The 12,233-nt window shown below is 35.3% G+C and overlaps 4 protein-coding genes across 4 annotated transcripts in view; 2 read left to right on the forward strand and 2 right to left on the reverse strand.

Moving 5' to 3' along the window:
* The window catches only part of LOC107705153 (glycerol-3-phosphate dehydrogenase 1-like protein), a 12,604-nt gene extending 10,513 nt beyond the window's left edge, over positions 1 to 2,091 (forward strand). The window contains exon 8 of the mRNA XM_016508308.1: positions 505 to 2,091. Coding sequence (XP_016363794.1) covers positions 505 to 601 — 97 coding nt within the window. The 3' untranslated portion in view covers positions 602 to 2,091. The remainder of the gene's footprint in view (positions 1 to 504) is intronic.
* Positions 2,092 to 3,196: 1,105 nt separating this feature from the next.
* On the reverse strand, positions 3,197 to 4,891 carry kiaa1143 (KIAA1143 ortholog). The gene is made up of 3 exons (XM_016509264.1): positions 4,642 to 4,891; positions 4,339 to 4,483; positions 3,197 to 3,474 (listed from the first exon to the last, which is right to left on the reverse strand). Exons 1-3 carry the CDS (start codon positions 4,747 to 4,749, stop codon positions 3,272 to 3,274), a joined length of 456 nt encoding a protein of 151 aa, XP_016364750.1. The 5' UTR covers positions 4,750 to 4,891; the 3' UTR covers positions 3,197 to 3,271.
* A 414-nt stretch (positions 4,892 to 5,305) lies between these two features.
* On the forward strand, positions 5,306 to 6,744 carry tmem42a (transmembrane protein 42a). Its single transcript, XM_016509279.1, has 3 exons — positions 5,306 to 5,734; positions 5,814 to 5,960; positions 6,254 to 6,744. Exons 1-3 carry the CDS (start codon positions 5,558 to 5,560, stop codon positions 6,395 to 6,397), a joined length of 468 nt encoding a protein of 155 aa, XP_016364765.1. The 5' UTR covers positions 5,306 to 5,557; the 3' UTR covers positions 6,398 to 6,744.
* A 4,827-nt stretch (positions 6,745 to 11,571) lies between these two features.
* LOC107705764 (palmitoyltransferase ZDHHC3-like) overlaps positions 11,572 to 12,233 on the reverse strand; it is an 11,729-nt gene continuing 11,067 nt past the window's right edge. Inside the window, exon 7 of the mRNA XM_016509220.1 lies at positions 11,572 to 11,612. Coding sequence (XP_016364706.1) covers positions 11,572 to 11,612 — 41 coding nt within the window. The remainder of the gene's footprint in view (positions 11,613 to 12,233) is intronic.

The following is a 12,233-nucleotide window of genomic DNA, read 5'->3' on the forward strand; positions in this document are numbered from 1 at the left end:
ATTTTCTCAATATTTAGATTTTTTTGCACCCTCAGATTCCAGATTTTCAAATAGTTGTATCTCGGGCAAATATTGTCCTATCCTAACAAACCATAAATCAATGGAAAGCTTATCTATTCAGCTTTCATATGATGCATAAATCTCTATTTCGAAAAATTGACCCTTATGACTGGTTTTGTGGTCCAGGGTCACATATTAAAATTATTTCTGAAGTGTCATGTGACACTGAAGACTGGAGTAATGGCTGCTGAAAATTCAGATTTGCCATCACAGGATCTTGCTTGAAAAATCAATAGGACACTAATTTGTATCCTATTTATGGAAAGTGCTGGATACATTGCACCATTCCTAATGTACTGTAGTAGACAGTGTCTTATTCAGAGTGACTTTTCTACTGCAGTGTCAGTCCACCTGGAGCAACCTGGGGGCTAAATGACTTGCTGTGTTCTCTGTCTAGATGCATTTGCAAAATTGGTGACATCTCAAATCTACATTATTCTCCAGGTTCCCCCTGTTCACGGCTGTTTATCAGATCTGTTTCGAGGGCAAACCAGTTCAGGACATGATCACCTGCCTGCAGAGCCATCCAGAGCACCTGTGAGAGTACCACGGTGTCCCCCTTCTCCACCACCATCCCCTGTGTTCTGTTAGGTGGACCTACCTCCATCATTTCTCATTTTCTTCCTTTTTTTTTTTTACTTAATATACTCATACAATGTTATATTTTAAAGTTCTCTTTTTGTCCCAGGTCCAGTTTTACACTACTGGTTAGGCTTGAACTCAGGGGTTTGTTGTTATCATACATGACAGTGTACTCAAAGAGATTTTTCAGAAAAGCCATGTGTTGTTATCTATTCTGTTTGAGCCTTTATGGCATTTTTAACTATTTTCTCTCTGTCTGACTGCCCTCTTGTGGATGGCCCACAATATCACCTCACTGACAGACGAGATGAAATGCCTCTTTTTAAATTACAATAGAGATCGCATCATAGAGGCTCACTACACGTCCAAATTGAGAGCAACACGACACGACTAGAACACCTCCGTTACAATCTTTAAGATCCTGTAGAACCAGCATAATACCAGTGTTTGATACTTTTATACATTGACGAAAAGCTAGGTTTAAAACTTTCGTTATTTCAGCTCTAATTGCTTAGTTTCATACTGATAAATGTTGAAACTGCCATTTACACTGAACATTTTGGGTCATGGTAGATGAAGTAAAACTAGATTTCTGTGAAGATGCCTTTTAACTCCTCACTGGTCAGGAACAGTTGTCACAGGTCAACGAATACTTGAATGGAATTTTTTGTTTTGTTTTAAAGGACAATATATTCTATAAAAGGGGCTCAAATCAGTCACCTCTATTTCCCAGCAACCCCCTTTTAAGACTAAGTGCTTTCAAGACAGTGGGAACATAAAAACGTGTTATAGAATGACATAGTTGTCTTTTTATCATGTTACAGTAAAAATAATACAGTGTTGCATATCTAAGCTTCAAGAATGCATTGGAAGCCCCAATCATTGAAGCCCTAAATAGTAACCGTTTTAGCATCCAGAAAAGCTGATCAACTACCATATCTAAATAACTCACATTTCTATGAAGATTAGCATTAAAATACTAATGAAATCTTTAGTTGTACTATGAAAAAAATGAAGGAATGATTTAGTAAGATCTGGGGTTTTCAAATGAGGGAGTGTATTACGGGAGCAGCTAGTGTTTGGATCCATAAATGGCCTTCTTTTTTAGCACTATACTGTGCTGATAGATCTGTTAGGTCATACCTAACTCAAGACTAGCTCTTAGCATGTATCTGTTACAGTGTGTCATATTATTCCGGTGTTGTTTTTATTCTTTTCAGAGTTTAATTCATACTACAAGTATTCAGCTGTGGAAATATTTGCAGTGTACTGAGTCTAACACTCCAGTGGATTAATTATATATGTATTCATGTTGATATATGAACCCGCCCTGTTTTTTTTCTTCTTCTGAGAATTAGACTATTTTTGCGAGTTGTGTGTTCTAACAAATGTCAACAAGGCTGAACGTTGAAACAAATGCTGCTTTTGAAAGTAACCAATAAAGTAATCTCTGTGCTAAATATTTGTTCGATGAAGTATTTATATTGGTTTAAATGTGAAGCAACATTGTAACTGCAACATTTTAAGATCTTAAAGTAGCATAAAATAGTCCCATGTTAGGCTGTAGCCCACAAGTAATGAAGATAAGGAACTGAAAACTCCATTAAAATGGTGGTTTATGAAACTTCTGGAATCACATAATGAATTGTGGTTAATTTATGTACCTATAGCACTACTGGTTCCTAATATATATATATATATATATACACATATATATTTAATTAACATGAAGCAAAATGTAATATATATTATATAAAGTTGTTAATATTGTATAGGGGTCTTTTGACTATTGTTTTAGACATTGGGGCGGCTTTTGAGTAAAAAAAACGTTGAGAACCACAACATACAAAGGAAGTTATTCGTATATTAATATCAGTGTATCTCTTATGTGCCAACTACTGTTGGTTGTATTTAGTCCTCCTTTCCTAAAGTGTCATTTTACTCAACCTGATAAGAGTGATAAAGTACCCTATTTACATTTTTAAAGACATTCCTTCCTGAACAGACACATGATTTATATTCAAAACACTTTTTCAAAATTTCAGTTGCAGCACAAGATAAATGGTGGTAAAAACATTTTATTCCAGAATGCATGATTTTTCTTTCCTCGAAATGTATTTAATAATAAAATACAACCCCAAATGTCCCAGAATCAGGGATTTTGAGTGTCAACAGTTTGCAAAACAAAAACCTAAAACAATAAAAGGAAGCTGAACAGCTCCTTTATAGAAGCCATATCTGTACATCCTGTTGGATTTCATGAGTGATTTCTATGAAACACTTAAGAGCATCTTTGAAATCATATTTGCATTTCTAATTGACCCAGATGTTTTTGTTTCTCTTTCGATCCATCATCACCATAGTCTTTCAAAAGTGTCATTAATGACAATTATGATAATGTAAAATAAATCATATATTGTTACTTCCTACCTACACTGTTATCATAATGACTCATGTTTTATAAAATTATATCATAACAAATAAGCTGCATGGATTTGACCAATCTCACAAACATCTATTTTACACACACACACAAACAAATATATATTTTTAAAAAAGAGCAGATTGGTCTTTGCAAGAAGCAGTCCAAGACAATCTGACTCAAATAGATGCTTGTATCCCTGTCAAGCTAGTCTTCCTCATCATCATCATCATCACCAAAAGACAGCAGGCTGTTGTTCTTCACCTTCACACCAGCTTTTGACTCTTTCTTCTCACCATCCTCACTTTTCTTCTTCTTGCTAGAGCTAGCAGTAATGCCTTCGAATTTATCAGAGGAGCGTTTGACAGGCTTCTTAAAGACGATCTTCCCATCCGGTGGAGGCTGTTCATCTGGAGAAAATTAAAGCATTTACTTTAATGAATGACTTTATACTTGCTGAACACCAGAACATTAGGGAAGACTGGAGTGATTTTTTACTTTTTCTGTCATAACTCAAGACTACTAAAAAAATCTACCTGCCATCCTTTGCTACAAGAAACATTTATATGTGTCAAAACTAAATCTGTCACCAACAGATTTAGAAATAGTATTACATTTAAAAAGGCAGATATAATCAGAAGTTACATATTATATATTTATAATATTAAATAGGGATACAAAACACTTCAATCTATCAATGTAGTCTGTACTACAGTTAGTCTACCAATGGAAACAGACTTTTATTTCATAACTTTTGAGAACAGCCACTAAGCAGTTTAAATATTGAAAATGAGTGCAATTTCACAGCAAGACCAGAAAGATTGCATAATTATCATCTTTTCATTGCTACGCAAGTATTACCAAGTCCCTCACCAACCACATTCAGAGCAACAGTCACCAAATGTGCAGGACCAAAATATTTGATTAACTAAATACATATTAAGATTAAATACCAAAATATTTTAGTTTCATTAAAATTAAGCTTTTTATTAATATTATTTGTAACATCTTTTATATGAATACTGTACCAATATTTATTTTATTCGATTTATGAAAGAACTAGTAATAAGTTATGAAATGTTTAAATAATAAATATTGCATTTTTATTCATGGAATGTTAAATGTGTACCTTTAATTATTCTTTTATGTAATTTCATTGAGATAATTATTGCATTTTGAGTATTTTGGTCCACCATCATATATGGGTCGATGAGAAGCTCAGAACTGCATGAAAGATGTGGTTTGATCGCTATTTTGGGGTCTCTGTGCATTACCTTTGTTTGAATCCTTTGTATCTTTTGTGATTTTCATAACCTCTTCAGCACTCAGATCTCCCTTTTTCAAGACCACGACCTGCGGCAGCTCGTCCTCCCGATCACTGTCACCACTGTCTTCATCCAACTGCGGCATCTGCTGCTTCTGCAACAACAACATTTATTTGGTATTCCATTTCCTACAACAAAAATGAATGCAATAAATGTTTCGTATGAAAACCTAGTGAGCTGCCTACAGACAACATTGTATATACATGCGTTCAGGCAGCACTGTTTTACGCTGAGGCACGATTAAACACTTACTTTAGTCTCCACTGTCGGCCCTTCTTTAAAACCAACATCATTTTTGAATTTCTTCAGAAAAGATGGTTCGGCAGGCTTCACCCATGATACATTACCCTTTTTACTCATTGTGTTTCAGTTCAAATCAGTCTGATTAATTGTAAATGCGCTTACAAACACGAAACACTCAAGAACCAGGCGCGTAAAGTTTGCGTACATGCAACCTCATCAATACGCGTCTGTAAACGACCAATCAGCGCTTTCTCTGTTTCCTACATTGGGATCTAAATGTTACTTGCTAACAATTTCTTTCCTCAAGAGGCGCTTGGTGGCTCAGAAAGCCGAAATCTCCACTGAGCTACGCTCATATCACAAAGTGTTTTTTTTTTTTACCTTATTGGAGACATTGGTACACTATTACGTGGAACGATGGATTTTAAATGTATAGTTTTTTTAATGGTTGTTATAAGTTTTACAAGCTAAATAAAAATAAAAAAAAGTTTTTGACAAAATGATTTTTAAATAAATCTTAAGCCATTATCACAAACGGCTGTGATTCGTTCATTATGAAAAGCGTTGAGAAAAGTAACACTGCTCACATAAAGCCTACAAATTTTTCAGCAGTGAAAATAATTTCCGCCCAAATAATTTCTCTTCAACATTAAAAAGCAATTAAACTGAAAATGCATGATATACATATTTAAAATACGACATTCTTGTTTAGAGCTAGCAACAATGCAAGCACAAGTCCCGCCCATTTAATGACTACCGTGTTTTTAATGCTGGCTGTCTCTCTTTACCTGTGTGATTTATTTCTGTGATGCACAGTATAGGAAGTTTCATTATCATTTTATGTATTAAAATGCAAAATATGGCTGTAAAATAATACTGTTATCACAGTCGAGTCTAAGTGACTCAGTCGGACCGAGCTGGAATTATGTTGCCTGGCGTGTTTTATGCCTTAATGGCGGGGTTTCTAGCAGCTTTAGCATCATCTTCTGCTAAATTGTCCCTGGGTGCTGTTTATCTGAAAGATGTGTGTGAAACAGGGCTGAAGATCTGGACAGATGGACAGGAGAACACTGATGGAGTTGATACCACAGCTTGTGACTGGGTAAGAAGTTTTCTATATATGCATCTATGTTTAAATTAACATAATGTCATTGTAATGAACACGATGTCATTGATTACAGTTACATATACCCCTGCGGCTGCTTTGTGGTGGTCTTCTGTTCACCTGCAATGCTGTGATGTGGACCTTCTTCGCCAAAGCACTCAGGCACTCGTCTTCCTCTGCCCGGGCCACTGTGACCACCACTGCCTCAAATTTTATCTCCTCTGTGAGTACCCCCCCCTTTAAATTAACATAATGTCATTGTAATGAACACGATGTCATTGATTACAGTTACATATACCCCTGCGGCTGCTTTGTGGTGGTCTTCTGTTCACCTGCAATGCTGTGATGTGGACCTTCTTCGCCAAAGCACTCAGGCACTCGTCTTCCTCTGCCCGGGCCACTGTGACCACCACTGCCTCAAATTTTATCTCCTCTGTGAGTCCCCCCCCCACCCCAAACCCTCAAATTCATTTCAGAAAGCAGTTATTTAATGATTAAATATTGTCTTTTTTCCAGGCTTTTCTTGGACATGTGATCTTTGGTGAAACTCATGCCACGCTGTGGTGGGTTGGTATCATTTTGACCCTGACAGGGCTTTACGTCTTGCATGGATCAACTCCTCAGGCTCCACAGGAAAATGTGGATAAGAAATATGATTGACAGAAGAATACAGGGAGCAACAATTCCTTATCCAATGCTTGAAGTAAAATCAGTCAAGTGAAAGGCTGTGAAAGAGCTAATAAGAATTATGCAGTTGTATGATAGAATTATCTATGCTAAATGTATATATTTTTTCTGTCGTAGGATTGCTTTTGTTAATAATGTGAAAAATGACACGATGCAAAGCCTTGAAATGTGTATGACTTTGAGCCTATAGTTATGCAATGGACTTGCTCTATACCTTGCCTCAATCATGTGGGTTACTTACAAGTTTTTAATAAATCAGTTTACACTCTTGTTTATTACTTTGACCTGAAATATGTTTATGTTTATGATATTTGACCAAATGCAGCTGTGGATCTGAAATGAAATTTTGTTTCACCTCTCAACTTTCTCTGAAACATCCTTTTTCAATTCCAAGTCTTCCAAAGTAAAACTTGAACTAGCACTCCAGACAGAACAATGTAGTCAAAAGGATGCACACACTGATAGTGTTTAAATGTTTTTGGTTATTAAAGGACTATTGTGTGTCAAACCACTGACCTGGACTCTATTTTAAAGGGAAACCACAAAAGCAGCATCTATTGAGCACAGCAGGACATTATCATGCATTCTACTCAGAAATCACATCTGAAAGTTGACCTGGCACTACGTGGGTGTATAATAGCCCACCTGCAACCATACACTTTTATTCAAACAACAATGGACTTGTAAAACCAGCACATTTATTTGAAGAAGCTTAAATCGAAAGTGTGCAGCCATTGGAAACATCAGATAATGGAAAAAATCCAGAACATAACAAATAACAATAATGTAGCCAGTAATGGAAAGATGTACAGTTAGTAAGGCCATAAATACAATAAAAAGAAAGAACAATGCCATAGAACAACAAAATTGTAAAATATCAGTAAAATCCTGGGATGATACAGTAAGTCTTACATGCATTTTTGCTAATTATGGAAAAGGCACGAAGGGTCTATAAATGAGCACCATGGTTTTATATTGTCAGATTCTGCACCTGAATTTGTATATTCATTGGTTTGCATCCATTTCATAGTGTTTCAATGGCAGGTGATTTAAAAAAAAAAATCTTGTGACATAGGCATTTCAACCATATACAGTACACAACTATTTAACTGCAATGATGCATCTTTATAGTGTCCTATAGGAAATAATTCACTTACAGCTACTTAATACAGTATTATTAATATCCTAGGTCTTATAAAACATATAGATACACAAAACTAAAAGACATCACTGCTGCAGGAACAGCTGGCATTATGAAGTACATGTTATGTGAAACTGTCAGGAGCTCAATCTCTCTATGCACAGTATAAGTTTCTCTTTAGAAGAGCTAGCTGTATTTTTGGTTTTAAATACTGCTTTAAGGCACTTTGGTACAGTAGTACGTAAATGTTTTTTGCATAGGTAAAAAAAACAAAAAAAAAACAGTCCATATTCAAATGTCCACAGTAGTCTCTTTGCAAGTCCAAGGCAGGAAATGTGCCATTTGAGTCTCAGGGTTTTTGATCTAATGATGCTCCAAAGGAATCTTAATCACATCCTCCTCAATGATTTCACCCTGTGGGAACATGGTAACAGGATCCAAAGTATCTTTCTGGCATGAGAGATCTGTGAAAGGGCTCAACCAGGCAATGGAAAGAGCACCTCCGAACGCTGACTTGATAGCTTCCCAGGATGGAGTCTTCTCCCACGTATGGTCTTCACGCTTCAACTTTTCAATGCCCTGAAAAAAAGAAAAACAACACCGCTGTGATTCTTGAGAGATATGAAATAATAGACTCCATAAATAGATGGAAAACAACATCCATATTGGCAAAAAAAGAACTTAAAGCTGCAGTCCGTAAGTTTAGCCTCTTTGTCGCCATCTCTGTTTGAAAACCTGGAATTGCAGTTACTTGTGGAATTATCTTCCTTGCATGGGTTGTACTCTGGCACAGCTCCAGCTCGGATGAATCTAATGTTTTGAGGAGTGTGCATGGCAGTCAAGTCACCGCACCGGTGTGAATCCTATACTTAGTAATTACAGATTCTAGCCTACGTCTTGGAATATATGACCCAAATAAGAATTTTCACAAGTAACAAGTCTGCCACGTTTGTTCTGACCAACTGAGGAAAAAAGCATTACAATAAATCCTGCTACCAATGGTGATTTAATCTAACGACTGATTAGCTCATATCACATCAAACCGTGAAAATTATTATTATTGTTATACTTTATTTTCAGATTATGAATGTTAACAACATCAGCATTGCGTGACTATGACTATAGTGTGTGTGTAGATTTCAATTTCTGTACAGTCTAATCTCTAATTGTTATACCATTCGAATTTCATATTAAGAAACTCTTTTAACCCAAAAAGCAAACTATGCTCCCTTCGAACTGGTTGTCTTTAAAATACAAATCTTGTGTAATCCCAGGCTATCTGTAATCAGAGGCACATTTAAAACTGGAATATAATTTATTTCATTCACATGTGTTTCATATAATCCTTTCTGGATTACAATCCGCCATCAAAATGATTTTTTGGCATTTAATTATTCTAGGTGCTGTGAGAAAAGGCTTTAAACGATCCGCCACCTGCAGGATCCTCACATGCGATAGCCTAGTAGCCGGGACAACTTCTTTATGTTTACAGACGTGACGTAATGACGCAGCAGCATGCTCGAATTTCCCGCGAAAACCTACCCGTACCACTCAGATTAGAAAACATTATTATAAGCTAACCGTTGTGAATCGGGATAAAGTAAGGCGATAGTTTTGAACACTGGCTGGTTATGTACTTGCTCAAATATTGATTTTGGATCATTTTTAACCAAAAAAAGTTACGGACTGCAGCTTTAAATTCCACTGATTGAACTGAAAAGGAAAACAAAAGGTTACCATTCTAAAAAAAAAAAAAGCATGGGGGGCGATTCATTTTACTCATGCACCTGTGTGCTTCTGGTGTTTAATCTTTAATATGAAATAACCCGACTGGAAGAAATGGTTCGACTTTCACTTTATGGCACAAATTAAAAACACAGAGCATGCAGCATGCCTTCACATTCCAAATGAGGTATCTAAAGGAAAAGAAAAACAGACCATCTTAAATAGCATGCATTGTGCCGAATGAACAAATGTGTCTTTATACCGGTAGCAATCAAAGCTTACCTCAATCTCACACCAATGAAACAGGGACATCAGCCTAATTTAATACTAAATATACATAATTAGTTGCTTTTTCATTTTAATTCCCAAAAAACTGAGCAAGGAAACTACTCATTAAACAACACAAAAGAATAAAAAAGGAGAAAACTAGGTTAGTGTCAAAGACAGACAGGAAGTGGACAGGAAGACAAAGAACCAAGCAAATTTGGAAACATTTGGACCTCTTAAGAGATTGCAACACAGTGATTTTGCAATGTGAATGGCATTTTAGCTGCTGATTTTCATGTCATTAGACTGGATTCACATATGTTTGTGCATTTAGGAGATGTACTGTCAGACACTTTGACACATTGTCACATAAAGCACTAATGACAGTGTTCAGGTTTTTAATTATTTATCATTTGTCAAAGAAGAACAGAACGATTGTCTGTTTCATACACACCTAAAAGTTCAAGCACATATCATCCGTTCATCATAACAAAAATGTATATTAATAAAATGTAAAATGCAATTAACCAAAACAATGGCAACAATGGTAAATCAATAAAGTTTTCAAAAACATACAGTTTTTTTTAAGCCTGTTCCTTTCTTAAACATTTCTGCAAACCAAGTTTATGGAAACATACCAAGTAAATCAGCTCTAAAAAAAAGTACAGAGTGTATATTGAGTATAGGAAGTAAATCTGATAGGGCAGCTGAGTAACATCAGTACTGTTATCACTCAAAATCTTATGTGTAACAGCAAATGTACTCATAATATCTCAAAACACATTCTTTACATTTATAAAGTAATTATCATTTAAATGGATTTATTTTCAATGTTAAGAATCAGGGGTGTAGAAATGAGCTGACAATGCACTGATTATGGAAGTTAATAATAAATAAATTCTGTTCTATAATACTTGTGAATGTAAAAAATAGTGTATCGCTTTATCAGTATTTGCCATTACTGTCTCTTTAATTACATTTCTGTTTATTACCATTTTTAAAAATAATCAAAGCAATTTATGATCAAATGTCACGACTGCATCATTTAGTATAGAATCACTTGAATCCAAGCTTTGTCAGAACATATTTACACCCCTGTTAAACTTCCTATATTGTTTATATACTTTTTATATTTTGTATACTGCCAGTGTCAAAAATGTTAAAGCCTGTTTACACCAAGAATGATAAATATAAGGATAACTATAACTATATGTCCTTAACAGCAGTGCTTATAAATGCTCGAGCATTCTGATTGGCTGCCACTGTTTTTAATAATTCATGAGCTGGAAAAAAATTGTTCTGAGATTGATTTCAATGACATTGTTCCTCAGTGTCGTTATTGTTAGAAAGTAGATGTAGTGTGGACTTCACTATTCTCCCATAATGATTTTTAGTTATCATTACAGTTATCATCCTTGGTAAAAACTGCCCTTAAACGTTTTTTTGTCAGCATAATAAACCATTTTATTGAATGGTTGTCAGTGCTCTTATACTGTAGCTAGGTATAAAAAAATAAATAACAACAGATTGTTTAAAAGTACCTTCAGAAAGTAGGTTATCATTGTGGACAGTCTGGCAAGATTACAATAGTGGTTATATTAGCATAAATTGGCTTCTATTGTCTGCGCAACATTCATCTTCATTTCCATGTAGCTAGGCAGAGATGCTTGAGATTATGACATAATAAAGCATCCACTTTCTGTTCTGAATTAAAATAAATAGAGGCAAGGATAATTGGATATGCAATGATTTGTTCCCTGAAAAAAAAGAAGATGAAGGTGATTTAGTCTCACTGGTAAATGCTCCGTTTGAGTCGGGATTACAAACAAATTAAAAGATGCTGTTTATAAAGGCAGTCCAAGTGCACTCAAGTCTCTAGCTTAAAGCTTCCTGAGCTCAGACCACATACTGGTAGGGGTCAGCCTTCCCGTGGTCAGGTGTGGAAAACGGGCTTAACCATGCTATCGAGAAGGGGTGTCCGAATACTGCCTTCATGTTCATCCATTTTGTTTTTTTAGCCCATCTTCTCTCTTCCTTTTTCAACTGCTCTATGCCCTAAAAACAAGAGATAACCGAGACTTCAGAGTGTGTGAATATTACAAAACAGAAGAGGAAAAGAACTGACCCATTCCATAAAACAAAGAACTTCATCCAAATGTTTATTTTAAATCAGTTTATATAGTGGTGTTCACAGTGAACAGTCATGTCACTATGCTTATGCTCATAATACAATACTAGCATACTGCTTAGTCCATTCAGTGCAGTATACACTGCATACTGCCCACTTAAAAAGATTGTAGAGTATAATGTTTTATATAACGGTATGAATTTCAAACAGTAATGTGCTAACATGGTATTGTAACTGTTATTTAACAGATAACAGTTTTTTTAGGATTTTTAATCCAGGTGTATGTAAAAATGTCTTGACTCTCAATATTCCAATCAAATAAGGATTCAAGAAAGAGAGGTGATATTAGTTCAGGTTTATTCATCATACTGGAAGAATATGTAAAACTGAGAGCATTTTATTTTGGGATGATGTGTTGCATGCAATATTCATCTTATTTTCATCATAATTTTACCCAAGGTTTTCTAAAAAATACACTCTAAAAAAATGCTGGGTTGTTTCAACCCAACTTTGGGTCAAATATGGACTAACCCAACTTTTGGGTTAAA

Source organism: Sinocyclocheilus rhinocerous, unplaced genomic scaffold (genome assembly GCF_001515625.1).
Source record: "Sinocyclocheilus rhinocerous isolate Xijiao unplaced genomic scaffold, SAMN03320098_v1.1 scaffold222, whole genome shotgun sequence".
NCBI classification, from domain to species: Eukaryota; Metazoa; Chordata; class Actinopteri; order Cypriniformes; family Cyprinidae; genus Sinocyclocheilus; species Sinocyclocheilus rhinocerous.